The 16110-nt window shown below is 41.1% G+C and overlaps 1 protein-coding gene across 2 annotated transcripts in view; it reads right to left on the bottom strand.

The window, feature by feature from the left end:
• Positions 1 to 1173: 1173 nt before the first annotated feature.
• LOC119659462 (pyruvate dehydrogenase (acetyl-transferring) kinase, mitochondrial) overlaps positions 1174 to 16110 on the bottom strand; it is a 50656-nt gene continuing 35719 nt past the window's right edge. Inside the window, exon 7 of one of the 2 annotated variants that reach the window (XM_038067548.1) lies at positions 1174 to 1695. In XM_038067548.1, coding sequence (XP_037923476.1) covers positions 1594 to 1695 — 102 coding nt within the window. In that variant the 3' untranslated portion in view covers positions 1174 to 1593. Of the gene's footprint in view, positions 1696 to 7885; positions 8145 to 16110 lie in introns of those variants that run through there. The other variant, XM_038067549.1, reaches the window with a different exon arrangement.

Genomic DNA, 16110 nt, shown 5'->3' with positions numbered 1-16110 from the left:
GTGTAAATTTTTAAATTTGGTCTTTTTTTGGTCAAACCCTCCTCCTCCTCTTCCTTGAGATATCCTTTAATAAGCGCAGGAAGTAGACAAACACTAAGGATTCTCTCCTTTCACAATGGCAAAAAGTCCGAAAATTCATCCAAAATCCAAAAGTGCAAAAAATACTCTAAAACTATCGAAAATTCGACTTCCAACCATCAAGGGTTAAATTTTCACAAGCTGCACGGTCTCGGTAAAATTTCAATTTATTCGAGCAAAATACTAGGCCACCATAATCCCCAGCAAGCAAAAATTCTGTTTGAATCGAGTGGGTGGCCAACTACAGTCGATATTCAAAGCAATCGAAATATTAAAAACATTTCATATAATTTGAAAATATTCATGGCAAACGACAACCCAATCCCCAGGTGTGCTGTGCGGCTCCGACCTCCCGACAAGCATTTCTCGAGCAAAAATTATATGAAAAATCTCGGCAAAGTACTAGGCGACCAGAACCCGCAGCAGGCAAAATTGCTCGGCCGAATTGTTTTGATTTTTTCGCATTCGGGAGGTACCTGCTCGGCCCATGCGGTCGAGTTTTGTTTATGTTTACATTTGGGCAATCGTTTGTAAACAACCAAAGGGTCTTGTTTACATTTTGCATGCGCCACGTGCACATTTTGGTCAATAGAAGAGACTCGGGTGGGGTTACAATGAAGCATTTACGCGTGCGGTTTCGCCATAAATTGCAATTTTTTTTTGAAAAAGATAGGAATTGGGGATTTTGGATTTAGGGTGTGGGAATAGAATGAAAAATGAACACTTTTTAAAATTTTAATTACTTTTATTTATAACGAATTTAGAATAGAATTCAGCGAGTTTTTTTCTTCAAAAATTTAATGTTTTTGCTTAAAATTAAAAAGTAAAAATCGATTTTTATGAAGTAACTTTCGAAGCCGATGGTTTCGACGCTGAGCTGAAAAGCTGGATCACAGTTGCTGTTTTCGGCAAATTTTTTGTCAGGATCAGGAATGTTAGCTTAGCAAGTTCACGCCGACGCTGGAACTTATTCAGATGGCGATCACGGTCCTCCTTCTCGTTCGATACAGCACCAAAGCTCCAACTGGTCCTATCAGGATCAAATGAAGCCCAAGTCCAATTGTGGACTCGGAAGCTGAGAAGAGAAGTCCAAACTCGATTTTATAATACTGTTTATTCGCATATTTTGTGTAGTCACAAATTCCTGTAAAAAATAACCGAAAGTACAGTGTGTAATCAATAAATAAAACCAAATATCGTCCCAGCTCCTGTAAAAATGTGATATGGGTATTTCGTACATCTACTGAGCCACTTTTTAAGCTTCTCCTTGTAGGAGGGGCACCTCTGAGGTAATATAACAACATTTACAACAAATTGCTTGTTTTTTTTAGGTACATAACTTTACACTAAAGCGACAATAAATCTCCAAATACGAGCGGATTTCTAATCGGCTCCTGTTTTTCTTTTTTGTTATATTAAATCCTTTTTAAGTTGGGAGCAACATTTTCAGATTCTATAAGGGTAGGGAATGTAAGGGCAGTCTAAGTGGCTGATGTGGTGGGAGGGGAGGGTGGTTCAATTTTCTCGAGACACTTCCTCCGTTGAGTCATTGCTTCCGTTTTCAATGCACCGTTTCGGTATTGCGGCGTTCATCTGGCGTGCGTTCATAACTGAGCCCTGGAAAAGAAAAGAGTGGTATTAGCCGATTAGGTTGATATGAAATTGCCTAAAAAGGTTGTAAAAATATTGTCGATTTAGAGGAGAATTCGGGAGATTATTGAATGTTGCGAGCAGAAATTGTAAGAGCAGTGTTGAAAATTTTAAGTAAAGACGCAGGCCCAATAAAAAGGTTAGATCTAGCCTGTGGAGTCCACACATGTCGGGACGGTGGAGTCGGTCGCATTGTCGAAATTCCGTCCCTAAACAGACGTATCATGCCCGAGTCGTTTAACCCTGCTCTGATGTTCAGAACCAAGGACCGCGACCACGATGGATGTGAACCATTGGAGCGACTTTCAGCATCCGGTGCCAACGTTCCAGCATACCATTGGACTGAGGAGGGTGGTCATTCGCGACAGAGGTATTGCTTCAGGCTACCGCGTGAACCTGTCGATGATTGTGAGGCAATATTTGAATCCATGCGAATCTCGCAAAGGGCCGGTGATGTTGAGATGGATGATGCGAAAGCGCTTGGTTGACTGAGGGAACACACCTACTTCTTTTCGAACGTGCTTGTTGATCTTGCACTTCAGGCACCCGATGGACTGTCTGGCCCAAGAATTTACGTCCTTTTTCATGGACGGCCAGAAATATTTGTTAGTGACTAACTGGTTCGTCGTCCTGATGCTTGGGTTCCCCGGATCGTGAATCGCGTGGAATACTTCCCTGCAAAAATCGGCATGGCCTGGGTACCTTATTTGTAATCTCACAGAGCAAGTAAGAGTTTGAAGATAGGAAACTCCTCATATTTGGAATTTGCCTTCAGGCTCTGAAGCTCTGCGTCGTATTTTTATTCTCGGCGATTGCTCTACAATCGACCGAGGCGACTGTGACTTTCAAAATTCGAGACAAAGCGTCCCGAACGCAAAGTACCAACCGTCGCAGCGAGCTTGGTGACCGCGTCAGCCAATGTTATCACCATCGATTTCAGCTCGTCGATTTCCCGAGTTGTATCTAAATTTCGTCATTATATAGCTTTCGGAATTGTCCATTCTCCCGTAGGGGGCCAAAAATTCGAACGCGGTAAAGAGTTCGCAATTTTTCTTGCTAAGAACCCAGATGTTCGAGGAATATATGAGGACTGGTAAGGCGTTTCGAGCCGAACAGTAATCCCCTAGTTTGGAGATTGAGTAGGACGGACAACTTTATATGGAAAACTACATGTCATAAAGCCATAAATGGAGCCTCAGACGGTATTGATGTTGCAACGACAGATATGACAATGAAACCGGAGAAACGATTTGTGCATTTTCTCGTAACACGTGCACTACCTGTACAGAATTTAAACAGCTAAACAGCTAGCCGATGCCCAATATAAGACTGATATTACAACGTTACAAGAGCTACGGTTTCCTGGAAAAGAGTACTATACCATATAGTCGTATTTATTTATTTTATTTATTTGTTTAATTTAATGGACAACAAACAGAGTAAACTGCAATTAATTATTGTCCTCAGGAGGAGGAGAAAGCAAAAATCTTATCCTACCTTTAAAACTACTTAACGTAGAGAAGGTCAAAGGGACCAAGCTGTTCTGCGTTGTAATTTCGGCAAAGCTTAGAAATCGAGTAATGAAAGACTTCGAGCTCTGTGAAGGGCACGTTGAAAATGTCTGCGCTACGTGATGTCGTCAGCAGCGGAGCAGTTCATCAGACCCGAGGAAAGTTTAAAAAATCTGCATAGATCCAGATAGGATCCATGCTGTTGTAGGAAGGGAAGGTTCAAAAAGCGGAGGCGGGAGGAGTAGTCCACACGAGGGGAGTTTTTTTTAAAGAAGAGGGAACGGGTGAATTTACGTTGCACATTTTCAAGGGCAAGACAATCACAGTTACGGGAGGGTGACCAGGTAACAGAGCAATACTCGAGGCTATTCCACGAGGGAATTGAAGAGAGCTAAGGAGAGTTGGATGGAATCAAAATCAGAGGAGGAGCGAAGTATAAAGCTTCACAATTTTGCTGCTCAATTGATGACATCGAGGCAATGGGTGTCAAAGCGGAGCTTATTGTCGAAAGTGACTCCGAGGTTTTAAGTGGAATTTAAGCAGGATAGGGAATGTCCGTTAAGAGAGTAGGAGAAAGAACCGGGTGAGGATTTTTGGGAGTAGCACATAGAGTGACACTTTCTGACGTTTAGCGTTAAACCGTTAGTAGACCACCAATGAACCAGAGTGTCCAAGTTAGATTAAAGGGAAACACAGTCCATAGGGGACGATATAGCGGAAAACAGCTTAAGGTCGTTTGCATAGAGCAAACAGGGACAAGTAACGAGGGGAGGAAGGTCGTTAATAACAAAAGACTCAGAATAGATCCCTGTCGGACGTCAGAAGAGGGGAAATGGGGGGAAGGAGCGAGAAGAACAGCCGTCAAAAGAGACGCGGCAGGATCGGTTGGAAAGGTAAGAGGCAAGCTATAAAACAAGTGGTGTGGGACCGCTTAGAGACGAGAGTTTGGATAGAAGTGTCTTGTGATTTACAGTGTCGAATGCTTTAGCGAAGTCAGTGTAAATAGTATACACTTCGTGTCGTGAATTTAGACATTTGACGACAAAGTTGATAAAGTCAAGCAGGTTGGAGGCTATGGACCTACCTTTAACGAAGCCGTGTTGCTCTTTCACTATGTGTTGGCCAAAGTGGGCGGACAAGCAGTCGCTGAATATCTTTCCAGGATTTTGGAACAGGAGGAGAGGAGGGCAATGGGACGGTAATTCTCGGCAAGCGTACAATCGCCACTTTTGTGAATGGAGATGATGAGAGCCTCTTTCCGTAAGCCGGGAAAATGATTACCTTCGAGGCTTTTGTTGTAAATAAGAGATAGGAGAAGGGAGATGGACTTACCAGTTTTGAGCAAAAATAGGTTTGCAAGACCATCGTAGCCAGGTCCAACATTGGCATCAAGTTTGCCAATGAGGTACTCGACAAGGATAGGGGTAAGAAGAAGAATGGTAGGCGATGCGGGGCAGGCGACATCCACTATCGGGAGGGATTCGGAGGAAGAAGGGACATCATAGAATGACGAAAAGTAGCGGCAGAGTAAATCACAAGTTGGAGGGAGTTAGCTGAGAAGTCAGAGAATTTAATGGACGGAGGGGATAACTGGGCAGGGCAGCGGGAGTTGCGAATGTGGGACCAGAAAGGTTTCAGGTTTCCGCGCTTTAGTGAGTCTTCCACACTGGACAAATATTCGTTTCTGGACTTACGTAATAAGGATTTGGCCGAGAAACGAAGAGATTTGAAAAAAAACTAAGACAGCATCGTTTCTAGAAGACAGGAACTTCTTCTTCGCAGTCTGTTTTTGACGTAGTTTTTTGTGAATTTCAGTGATGAACCAGACGGGGTAAGAGCGTAAGCACTTAGGAGAGGAGGGAACGTAACAAGGAAGATTAGATAAAATGGTATAGCCAGTGTTGAGTGCTTGATCACACATAAATGGAGAGAGGAGGGGGACCCAGTTGATTGACGCCATGGCTGACTTCAGACCTTCGAAGTTCGGGTTACGAAAGTTGAACTTGGTAGGCTTGCGAGCGGTAGGTATTATAGCGGCCATAAAGTAAACTCGGAGTAAGTTTCTTAGTCAGCAAAAAATAGGTATCGGCTTCTGCACTGTGTTTGAGATACACATTTCGAAATAAGTCTCATTAACGGTCACGCCGACACAGAGGAGACTGCAGATTCAGAGAAGGATGTTTTTACGGGGCAGTGAACGATTTCTCGAAGGTTGCCCTCGTTTTGATATCAAAATCATACTTCATCAGAGCTGGGAGATCCACGGTAGATAGTGGTCGTGGAAACGATTCATCGAGCCGAGGCATAGAGTCGCCAATCTCGACGGATAGACCCTCTCATAACACTTGATGTCAGAAATGCCTTCAAATCCGTAAGATGGACAGATATGCTAGGCACATTAGAAAACTCATTTCACATGTCTATCCCTTGCGGATATTCAGGGATTATCTGAGACTGCTTCCTGTTCAATGAAACGCTGAAGGGCCAGCGGAGGATAAAGATAACATCGAGAGTAGCACAGGGATCCATCCTAGGGCCGTACTTCTGGAACGGTTCCCACGATAGTATGCGGAAACTCAGCATGCCAGTAAAGTCGCGCCTGGCCGGCTATGCAGATGACATTGCGGCACTTGTTGCCGGACGAACTGCTGAACAGGCGCAAAGCAAACTTGGCATATTGATGCGACGGGTTAGCGGATGGATGGCTGTTCATGGTCATCTTGACCAGAAAAAGAATCCCAACCCTGCGTCGCATAAGTGATCGACGAGTTGAGTATAGAGTCAAAACCTTGGTTTAATGGTCAACTTGAAGATGAGTTTCCTCCAGCGGACAAGACTACAGTTGGAGTGTGGGCCTTGAGTCGGCTAATGGCGAATGTTGGTGGCCCTATATTTGCTAGAAGACGTCTTCTTAAGAGAGCAACACAGTTTGGTCTGCTCTACGCCACAGAGTTATGGATTGGTATATTTGACAAGGATGTAATTGTCTTGGCCAAGTGCAGAGACGGGAAGCTTCGTGGGTGACGTTTGCTTATCGTAATACCTCAGAACCGACCGTAATGATGATCGCGGCAGGGATCTTCTGAACTGCTAAGAAACGCCAAGCCATCTACAGCCGCAACGGCAAAGACTTAAGAGAGATGGTATCCCGTGAAGAGCGGTAGTGCATACTAAAAAAGTGGCAATTCTCTTGGCAAAATGAGCCAAGAGGGGGTGGACTGCGCGGCCCATCGGCAATTTAGATCCGTGGCTGAAACGAAAGCATGGTGAGATTGACTATTTCCTTACCCAACTTCTAAGTGGGTATGGAAGTTATAAGTCTTACCTGCACAAGATTGGGAAAGCACGATCTCCTGACTGTGTGTTCTGCAATGGAGCGGCGAACAACGCCGAACACATCTTGTGAAAAATGGGATGGATTTCGTTAGCAAATTTATGCAGAAACAGTGGAACTCTCTTCAGACAACATTGTCTACTACGTTCGGGTTTTTCTTGTTGGCCAGGAATTCCTTTAACTAACAACTCCCTTCGTTCTGTCTCCTTGCGTTGGTGAAAGGAATTCCCTAAATTGAAAGGTAATGTTTACTAGATCGGGTAGTTACTCTCATTGGCATAATGCTTCGGGCTCGAATAACAACACTATCTTCAATGTACTCGGAAAGAGTGCACCGAAACGAAAGAAACATTAAATAACGCTGGTCAACAGGGAACAATAAAGATAAAACAATTACCATTGTTAATGAAGGATAAAAGAGCACTTCAAAGAAAACTGCACCACACTCTGCATACCTGTTTCGACGATCTGGCGATTACTGAGGACCGGTCCCCGCTTTGGGTCACGCTGCTCTCGGGGCAGAGTGAGGTAGTGTCTGATGAGTTGCGTCTGCCCTAGACGAAACCGTCAGTCAACTTTTTGATTATTGAGGTTCAAGGAGGGTTGCAACGAAGTGAGGACATAAATGGCATCAGTCCAGGAAGACCAGAATGAATAGGTAATGAAAAGGGATCAGTGTATTGTCCACGGAACATACTCCCAACCTTAGACAGTAACCAACAGGTGGAATCGTATGTAACATGCCCCTTTTGAATTGTTGATTAAATGTGACAAAAAAAAAATCTGCAGCAACAATGACTTTATGAATATACATCACTCTAGTGCTAAGAATTGTTAAAATATATAAGTTGAGGTGAAAAACCTAAAATACATACGTTTAATTTGGTGTGAAGTTTTGGAACCAATTGGAAAATAACTGCAAAATAAGCAAATAAAATTAAAACTACCACCATAAAAACTTAAGCAATCCAGAACCGTGCACTTTTACCTGCACCTTTAATTCACGAAAAGAATCTTAAAGATTTACTACTTATAAGCATAAAAAGAAACAGAAGATGCAAATATAAATTATTACTTTTATTCATTTAACGAATCATTAACAAATACAACTTATCCTTAGGAAAAAATGCATAGATATCGTTTCAACTAAATAAACACATTCCTTGCAGAATTTTTAGAAAATTGTAACAAAGAAATTATACAATTCTATCTTATGGAATAACAAATCACGTCATCAATACAAACTTAAAGTGTATTTATATAAAACAAACTTCTAACAAGTTACTTTTGAAATTTTCTATTTTTTTCTTTGTTTTTTTTTCTCCAATGTGTCGACTTATCGTCGACGTTCTAGTCTTTAAGCATATCTATTACTAGTTCGTCTCAGAAGAATGCCTTCTTCTCTCTAATCTTTTCTTTTTCGTCTAAATATATACATACGTAAGACTATAATCACTTGGGACCAGCATGTGATGTGATCATCTTTTTAACAAAATCTTTTCTATTTGAAGATAGTGAAAATGAAATCTAGTCTCTAAGAAATGCTAACGATTGATTGCTGAATAATATTTCTGGAATAAAATTGAAATAAAGAAAATGAGAAAGTTTTATTGAAAAATTATTGCATTTGCCAATGATATTGTGTTTGTGGCGAAGGATGTGATGTTCGTATGTGATGGCGAATTAAAATTTTGTTCAATGAACGAAATAAACATTTGAATAAATCATGCAAAATAGACATAGAACAAATGATGAATTATTTACATGATTTAATGACGGATACATGGAAGTTAATAGTTGTGATGTTTGGAAAAAACTCTGATGCTTTTTTAGCTGAATAGTTCACAAGGAAAAACACAATAATAATTAAATTATCTCTCTGGATTTTACAGAAATTAAAGCAGCAAAAATGCATTTATTTCCAAGCTGAGGATAAATAGGTTTGTATTGGACGCAATCGTACCATTTGAAGGCGGGAATAATTCCCAAAGGTCATAAACAATTCACGAAGAACTAGGCATACCGTTTAGAAAATGTTAACTTAGAATAGCAGTCAGTATCTTCGGTTGAAATCCTCGGCACCATTACCAGTTGCAAAATAAGGCATGTTCGTCCTTACTGGCGTATCAGTTTGCGATGGATCATGTTGTCCTTTAATAAAAATAAGAATATTGACGCCATTTCGTCCGCCAGTAAGATTTTATTTTTCGGCAAATTCCGATATTTCGGGAACAATTTTCACTTCGTCAATGCTAAGCGCCCAGAGCAAAAATAAAATCTTACTTCGCGAATATATTAACGTCAATGTTTTTATTTTTCTCACTTATAAAAGCATAGGAAGGTAGATTTTGTTGTCCCAATTCCATGTCCAGTGTATCCACTCATCAATTCAACATTCACCTGCTGAATATTTTCTTGAAATTCCAGATGGTAGGGTAGCTTTCACAATTGTAGAGTTGATGCGTTATGATGAAGCAAGATTTTTTTTCTTCACAAGATGCGGTCGTCTTTTCCCACTTCGTCCCCCAAAGATTGCCATAATCCTGCGTAGCATTTACCAGTGATGGTTTTACCCTACTGAAGGTTCATTCCTTTCGGGTCCCAAAGAGTTGTCTCCATATCCTTATTCGCCGAAAAAATTGCTTTTACCTTCTTTGGCGTTGGTTCAGCTGGTTTAATCCATTTTTTTGACTGAACCCAAATTTGCCGAAGTTTCACTTGTAGAGTATCAAATTCAGGATCGAAACAGTTTTCCGGTTTATCTTCTGACCGAGCGTTAACAATTGCAGCACCCACCTAACACCTCAATGGACAAATGTTCATGTAAAAAATTGCGACACAGGAAAGCATGACCCAAAAATCATAACAACTGATTCTTTTTCAATTAGCCCTGTTTCGACAAAACAGAATTTCTGCCGAAGTCGAGTTACTTCCGACGATAAAGCTAACATAATGTCTAAATGATGTTGGAAGCGTAAAACGAATCTCGCTTAGTTATGAGATTTGCACCTTGCAACGCGTGAAGTCGATAGGCAACTCCTTAAAACCACTTTCAGAGTGAAACTGAGTAACAAGCAACATATCCCAGTGCCACCCAAACATCAACAGTAGCCACCACAGGTGGTTCGGAGGAAACAGATGAGTACCAGAATTCCTCCTTTTGTTATTGTCGAACCCGCGGAGAATTTCAGAATTGATGAGGATCTAAAAACCCAAGGCATCTCCACTATACTGCCCGTCAATCCTTTCGTCACCTTGAAGGCAAAACAAGAGGGTTACAATGTAAGGAATAACCATTCATATCTCGAAAATGTCCTGATATCTACAAGCATTAAAATAATTCCTGGTCCAAACATCATCTCATTCCTTAAAAGCGACTCTCGCTTTTTGGGAACCACGAATGAAGCGGAGTTCAATGATACGTAACCACTCCTTCCTATATCGTGAAAATAATAGCTCCAGCAGTCTAGACCAACTGTGAATTATTATCCGAATCATATGAAAACTCTATCTTTCAGGGAAGCCTAATTAATTTCGGGTAGGGATGTATATAGCCAACGAATGAAGTGGCATTCCACAACTTGCATTGTTTGTGATCGATATTCTTGGAGTAACTTCAAATAGACTTTCAGGGAGTTCCTTATTTTCGGCTCGACCTCAGAAAAGGAAACAAGGCCATACATTCCGGCCGTCTTCCGTGAACGAATATTTAACGTCGTTCACTATTCATGCGCATCCAAGCATCCGGACAACGAACCGGTTAGTCACTGCGAAATATTGCTGGCTGTCCATGAACAAGGACATCAATTCCTGGTGCCAATGCCAGACATCGCACGTCAGAAATGGAAAACTTCGAAGCATGCGAGAAAAGAAGTAGATGTGTTCCGCAAGTCCTGCATCTCGTTCTACTAAGCCTACGGACATTCAGGAGCGAGGAGTTTGCTGCAAGCCCAGTGAAACTTGTATACGGGGAGAACCTGAAAGCCCCCAGCAACTCAGTGTCAGACGTGCGATCAGACCTAAATCCAACCGGCCTGTTGCTTTTGCAGAGATACCGTGAGCCGGATCAGACTATCGCCGTCCGCCATCCATCCGAAAAACGTCGCCAGCGTATTCAGCGATTTTGAGTCGTCTTGGTAAGGACCAACGCCTCCCGGAGGTCGTTGCAGCCACCATACGACGGACCTCAAATCCTTGCATGAAGTTCACATCACTTTCCGCTTTCCAAAATTGGTCTCAACATTGAAGTCGACAGTGCACGATCAAAACATCAGCCTAAGCAACAATGCCTTAATACGCTGGATGGCGATTTGAGAGCCTTGCAACTTCATCCAGATCAGGCCTTTGACTAAGCTAAATCAGCCACCCGATCAAGACGGGTCGACCCCACTTCTGAACGGGATAAAGACTGAAGAAGCAGAAGAAAGACTGAAAGCAGAAAATTGCATTGAATTTGAAGTGCCACTTGTTTCGATTGATATAAGGGATACAAGGGATCAAAGACGTCGGTTCGAAGCCGCCAAGTATTGTTCACCATGTAGACCTATCCGTGGAGCAATACAGACCTACAAGCTGACCGATACTGTAAAGGAATGATCAGAGAGGGAGAGAGTACTGGCACATTATTTACAATCTCACTTAATTCCTCAAAGTATACAAAGGATATTGTAGGTATCTGGACATATCGTACTTAGAAAACCCCACCTAATTATCGCAAAGAGATAGCTGATATATAAGGTGGGAATGGTTGCACAGATGTATAAGTTCAGATGTCAGGACTCGAGTTTGATTGGTCTCATATAGAATTCATCCAATGTGAGTTAGAAAAAGAGAAGAAGACCAGGAACCAGGACGAAGCTAAAACATATTACTAAAAATGGGAAACCATGTGAAATAGGTTCAGTTTACGCGTTATGCCTCTTCTTCGAGCAATGGTTCCATTAAAATCGAGGAATTTTATGATTCATTGATAATTAGCCCACTCAAAAGATTATTAAGAATCGAAATTCAATAAAGAGCCCAACTTTTTCGTTGATACAACTGAATGGAATGAAGTTGACGTCAGGGAATGACTGACTCCACAAAATCATATCTCTTACGGCGAAGAAATGATGAAAATGAAGGAAAAATGTTTAGTCAGTGATTTCTAAGAACCCAACGTAGTAGACATATGCAAGACAAAATTTATAGTTCTTGACGGGATGAACATCATTCTCCTAAAATCACAAATATTCAACTTCTATTTCTCGATCCTAAACACACAACTATCGAATTTAAACACCCAATGCCGTGCTCATGATAGACACGCAATGAAATAAAAAATTTGGGGATATGAAAGGGGTGATAGCATGGAGGGGGAGACTAAGAACTACCACAGAAGGTTGCAAGGCCCAATGTACAAATTTCACACCTGACCAAACAATTACCTCAATCAATTTAATTAATTTGCTCCATTTGCTGCGAAATGAGAACATCCACTTTGTACGAAGTGAAAATATAATTCTAGTGCTATCATTTTGGCCAATATTCGTAAATACGACTGGCCTGCGTTTCTGTAAATTATGTAGATTCTCAATGAATAAATAATAAATTAATCAAGAATAATATCTAAAACAAACGGAAATGAGACTTTCTTTCCTAGTAACTGTAAGTGCGATGCTCAACGGAATAATTTAAGATTGATTCTAATGAGTAATTCGCATGAAAGTGTCCATATTCGAACAGCTCTAGTCTGCTATTCGCGCAGAAATACTAAATGCACAAAAACTAAACTGAAACTACTTCAAACTGTGAGTGCCTCCACAATAACACCATGCCTTTGGTGACAGAATACGTAATATATTATAACTTTCTCAGAATTGTAATACGCCATAACCTTTCTGAAATGTTACTAGACTGCGACCTCGATTCTTGCTTTAGTTACTTCCATGGTTATTAGACATGCTCTTGTGTTGCGTCACGAAAACTTTCATTCAATTGCAATCTCCCCAAAGGCGGGAAATTGTTAACCAATATATTGACTTTCCATAGCTGATAAGTTTGTGTTCCCAAGGTTATCCGCTAGTTAGACGATGAGACCCATATTTGTTTATAGTTCCCGTTGCGAAGCAGAACTCGGCAGTGTTCAGATCAAGGTCATATAGCATATTGGAAGAAAGTAACATGGATAAAGTTGAAAATTTGTAATTTTTTCAGATAGGGATGTCAAGAGTTCCGAATTTGATAATAGTTTCTGATTCGACTCCAAATGTAATAATAGATTTATTGCTATATATTTCGATTGGCTTCGGCTATTTTCAATCTGACGATTCCATTATGTTCTCTCTAGTCTCTTCGCTGACTTTACCTCCTCCCTTACATTCACTGACTCCTCTTATATCCATCCAAATATGGTAAAGATGCCTGAGGTATAGAAGGGTTTTTTACTCTTTTGGTCGAAGTAGAACTGGAAAGAATCCAGTGATTGTTTTTCTTCTTCATGAGACTCACCATACCGTGTTACTATATGGGAACAAAAAGTGGGCATAAATGGGGAAGCAGATCGACATCTTGAGCGGAGAATTCTCTGAAAAATATTGTATATGGAGGAATCGATGAATTATATAAATTATTTTGTTGTTGCCACCAATATCCACTCGAATTAAATGTCGTGAAAATCGGAAACACGAAAACCAACACGAGTTTCTTATAGCAGAGCTCAAAGGAAAAGGAGTGCAGAGAAAGACGCAGAACAGGTGGGAAATATGTATTGACGTAGAAGAGCTCGAAAATGATCCTACAGCATCTAATGAAGAAGAGATTTCACGCGCTATAAACTGCTCGAATATTAGATAATCAGTCGGCCGAAGGGCTTTCTATTTTTCCTTACTGCGGGAATCACGTACCTTCTCGGGGATATGGTAACGAGCCCTTAGGCTGTAATACCGATGTCTTGTTTGTCAAAAATCCACCAGTTTATTGCACCTATTACTAATGGAAAAAGGTGAACACTGAGACCATGGTGGTTAAGGGGCAGAGGAGCTGTCGATTTGACTTTCCGTCTGCAAAAGTCATCATGAACCGTATGTCGGAGATACTTCAAATTATTGCTGAGACTGAGTTCAATAAGTATCTAGGAAGTTGGGGATGTGGAGAATGCCCAACGGTGGAAATGTATAGTATTACTGTCCCTAAAATTCCGAATGCATCTTTCAAATTCTGTCGCAAAGAACGATGAGTCCGTTGCATGCGGCTGTGTGTAGTGCGGTTTGAGGAGTTGTTTACTGACTTGTAGAGTCGATCATTGCATCCTTTGATTGGGGTGAAATCGAACCAACAGAGGATCAATGAGTGAAAATCGAAAGCAACGCTCGCTTTGGATATATTATAGTTATTGCTATTCGATAGAAGAATCCTCCGAAGAATTTTTGGCCCCCTACATGAGTATGGACGATTCCATAGCCTACATAACGACGAAATCTATGAGTGACCGTCTGGTTGTGGATAAAATCCGGCTCAATGGGATACGATGGGGGGTCACTTACTCCGTATGGATGAGGATGATCCCACCCGGAAAGTCTATAAGGGCAATATCTATGCTAGAAAAAGAAGACGAGGCAGACTCTGCCTAAGATGGAGCGATGGCGTAGGTCAGGACGCCAGACAGCTTTTAGGGATATCGAATTGGTGGACCTCGGCGGAAAACCGGGATGTCTGGAGTTCCTTATTAAGGCAGGCCTAGACCGGATACCGCTTGTTACGCCGTTGATGATGATGATGCTATTCTTCACGATGGCAACATTGAATGGAAATCCGCCTAGAGGATTATGAAACACTGGGCCGAGAAATGAAAGAATCTCGAGAAGGTTATGGTTTCTATATGTTGCCAGTTAAATCCTATACATTTCATACGGTTTAATTAGATGTCACTCGCATACTCTGGCCAAACAGGCAAAATGGCAAAACCGATCAAGACGAGCCGACCCCGCTTGTGAACAGGGCAAATCTTGAAGAAGAGAAGGCATTGCGCCACTGACTGGCTATGAGCAGACTAGTCACCTACACCCTACACGCAAAAATAATGAAGAAAATAACATGGACATTCTAAATGCAGCTACCGATGCTGAAAGAAAACACCAACATAACAAATAGTTTCTCGGTTGTAATCAACCACCTGGCCGAAAATTAGGTCAGGGAGCAATTTCGATGAATTTCACTTGAACTCAATATAAAGTCATCACCAAATCGGACTGATCACAGGAACTACTTACGCTCTTGATCTATAGGGCAATCTTAAACCACGAACTAAGTAGCAATTGACTTACATTAGTAAGTCCTATTAACAGTAACATATTAATGTTGCTTGTGGATGCAGCTGGATTAAGGGAATTTTTCCTAAAGTTTTCGATTTTTTCAATTATTCAGTGTAACTCTCTAATAATAGGGTTTGGTGAAGTTAGAAATATATACATAAAACTGTGTGACTATGTGAGAAGTTTTCTTGTTGTGGAAATGTTTTGGAATGGGTTTCATGAAAAGATATTGTGATGTTGACTTGAAAGATTTAAATTTATACTAATATTATAAATTGTTCGTTCATGTTAACACAAAAACACACATCATTTGATTCTAGATGTGTAAAGAGTAGTTGATAAAATCAGAAAATTTTCTTGCAATGGAAAACACAAGGTGTCTGTACAGTGCCACAATTAACTACACGGAGGGAGACAGCAGCCCTCTTCCAGAAGGTGTCTGTCTTCCCATATATTTAAGGTTCCTCCCCCCCTTCCCCGTTATATTTGAAGCGGCAGGAGACGAACAATTAAGTTGAGGTGGGCCGCCGTAGGGCCATCATACCAGGTCAAATGAGTGGTATAAAGACTTTAAATGTGGCCGTTTAGTGGTAGAGGATTAGCCTCGATTCGTACGCCCATCCACGTCAAACACAGACGAAAACGTCAAAAAGGTGGGTGCTCGAAAATCGTCATACCAACCAAAGAAAGATTGCTAGTGAACTTGGCATAGCATATGGAACTGGCTCATCACAACGAACCTGAATTCCGGGCAAAAACAACATCGAAAAATGGTTGCTGAAGAGATTATTTCAGAAGCGAATAATGAATAACGACCTTCATGAAACGCGTGACATGTGGGTCTACGAGTTTGAATTGGAGACAAGATAACAGTCATCCAAGCGCCTCTTCGAAGACGAGCCGAAGCCGAAAAGCAGAATGCAACGAGAGAGCTGAAGGGCATCCTTTTAGCGGCATACCAGCGGTTTATGATCGAGTGTGTGAAACGCTAGCATATGTGTATTACTGCAGATGGATGTTATTCTGAAGATCAAATAAATTTGCCTGAAAATTATTTTTTTTTTCGTTTTATTTGTAAATTCTGGGTCCTTTTTAATCATAGGGTATTAGCCGAACGAGAGAAGAGATACTTAAAATCGATTTACAAATGAATGTCATGCAAACCTATTTTAGTTGAAAAAAATCATATCTCGATTCGAGAGAGCGTGGACATCTGTTAAGAAACGTAAATTTTCGAGTCGAGTTG

This window comes from Hermetia illucens, chromosome 6, assembly GCF_905115235.1.
Source record: "Hermetia illucens chromosome 6, iHerIll2.2.curated.20191125, whole genome shotgun sequence".
Classification (NCBI taxonomy): Eukaryota; Metazoa; Arthropoda; class Insecta; order Diptera; family Stratiomyidae; genus Hermetia; species Hermetia illucens.
This window is presented reverse-complemented; position numbering and strand designations above follow the sequence as displayed.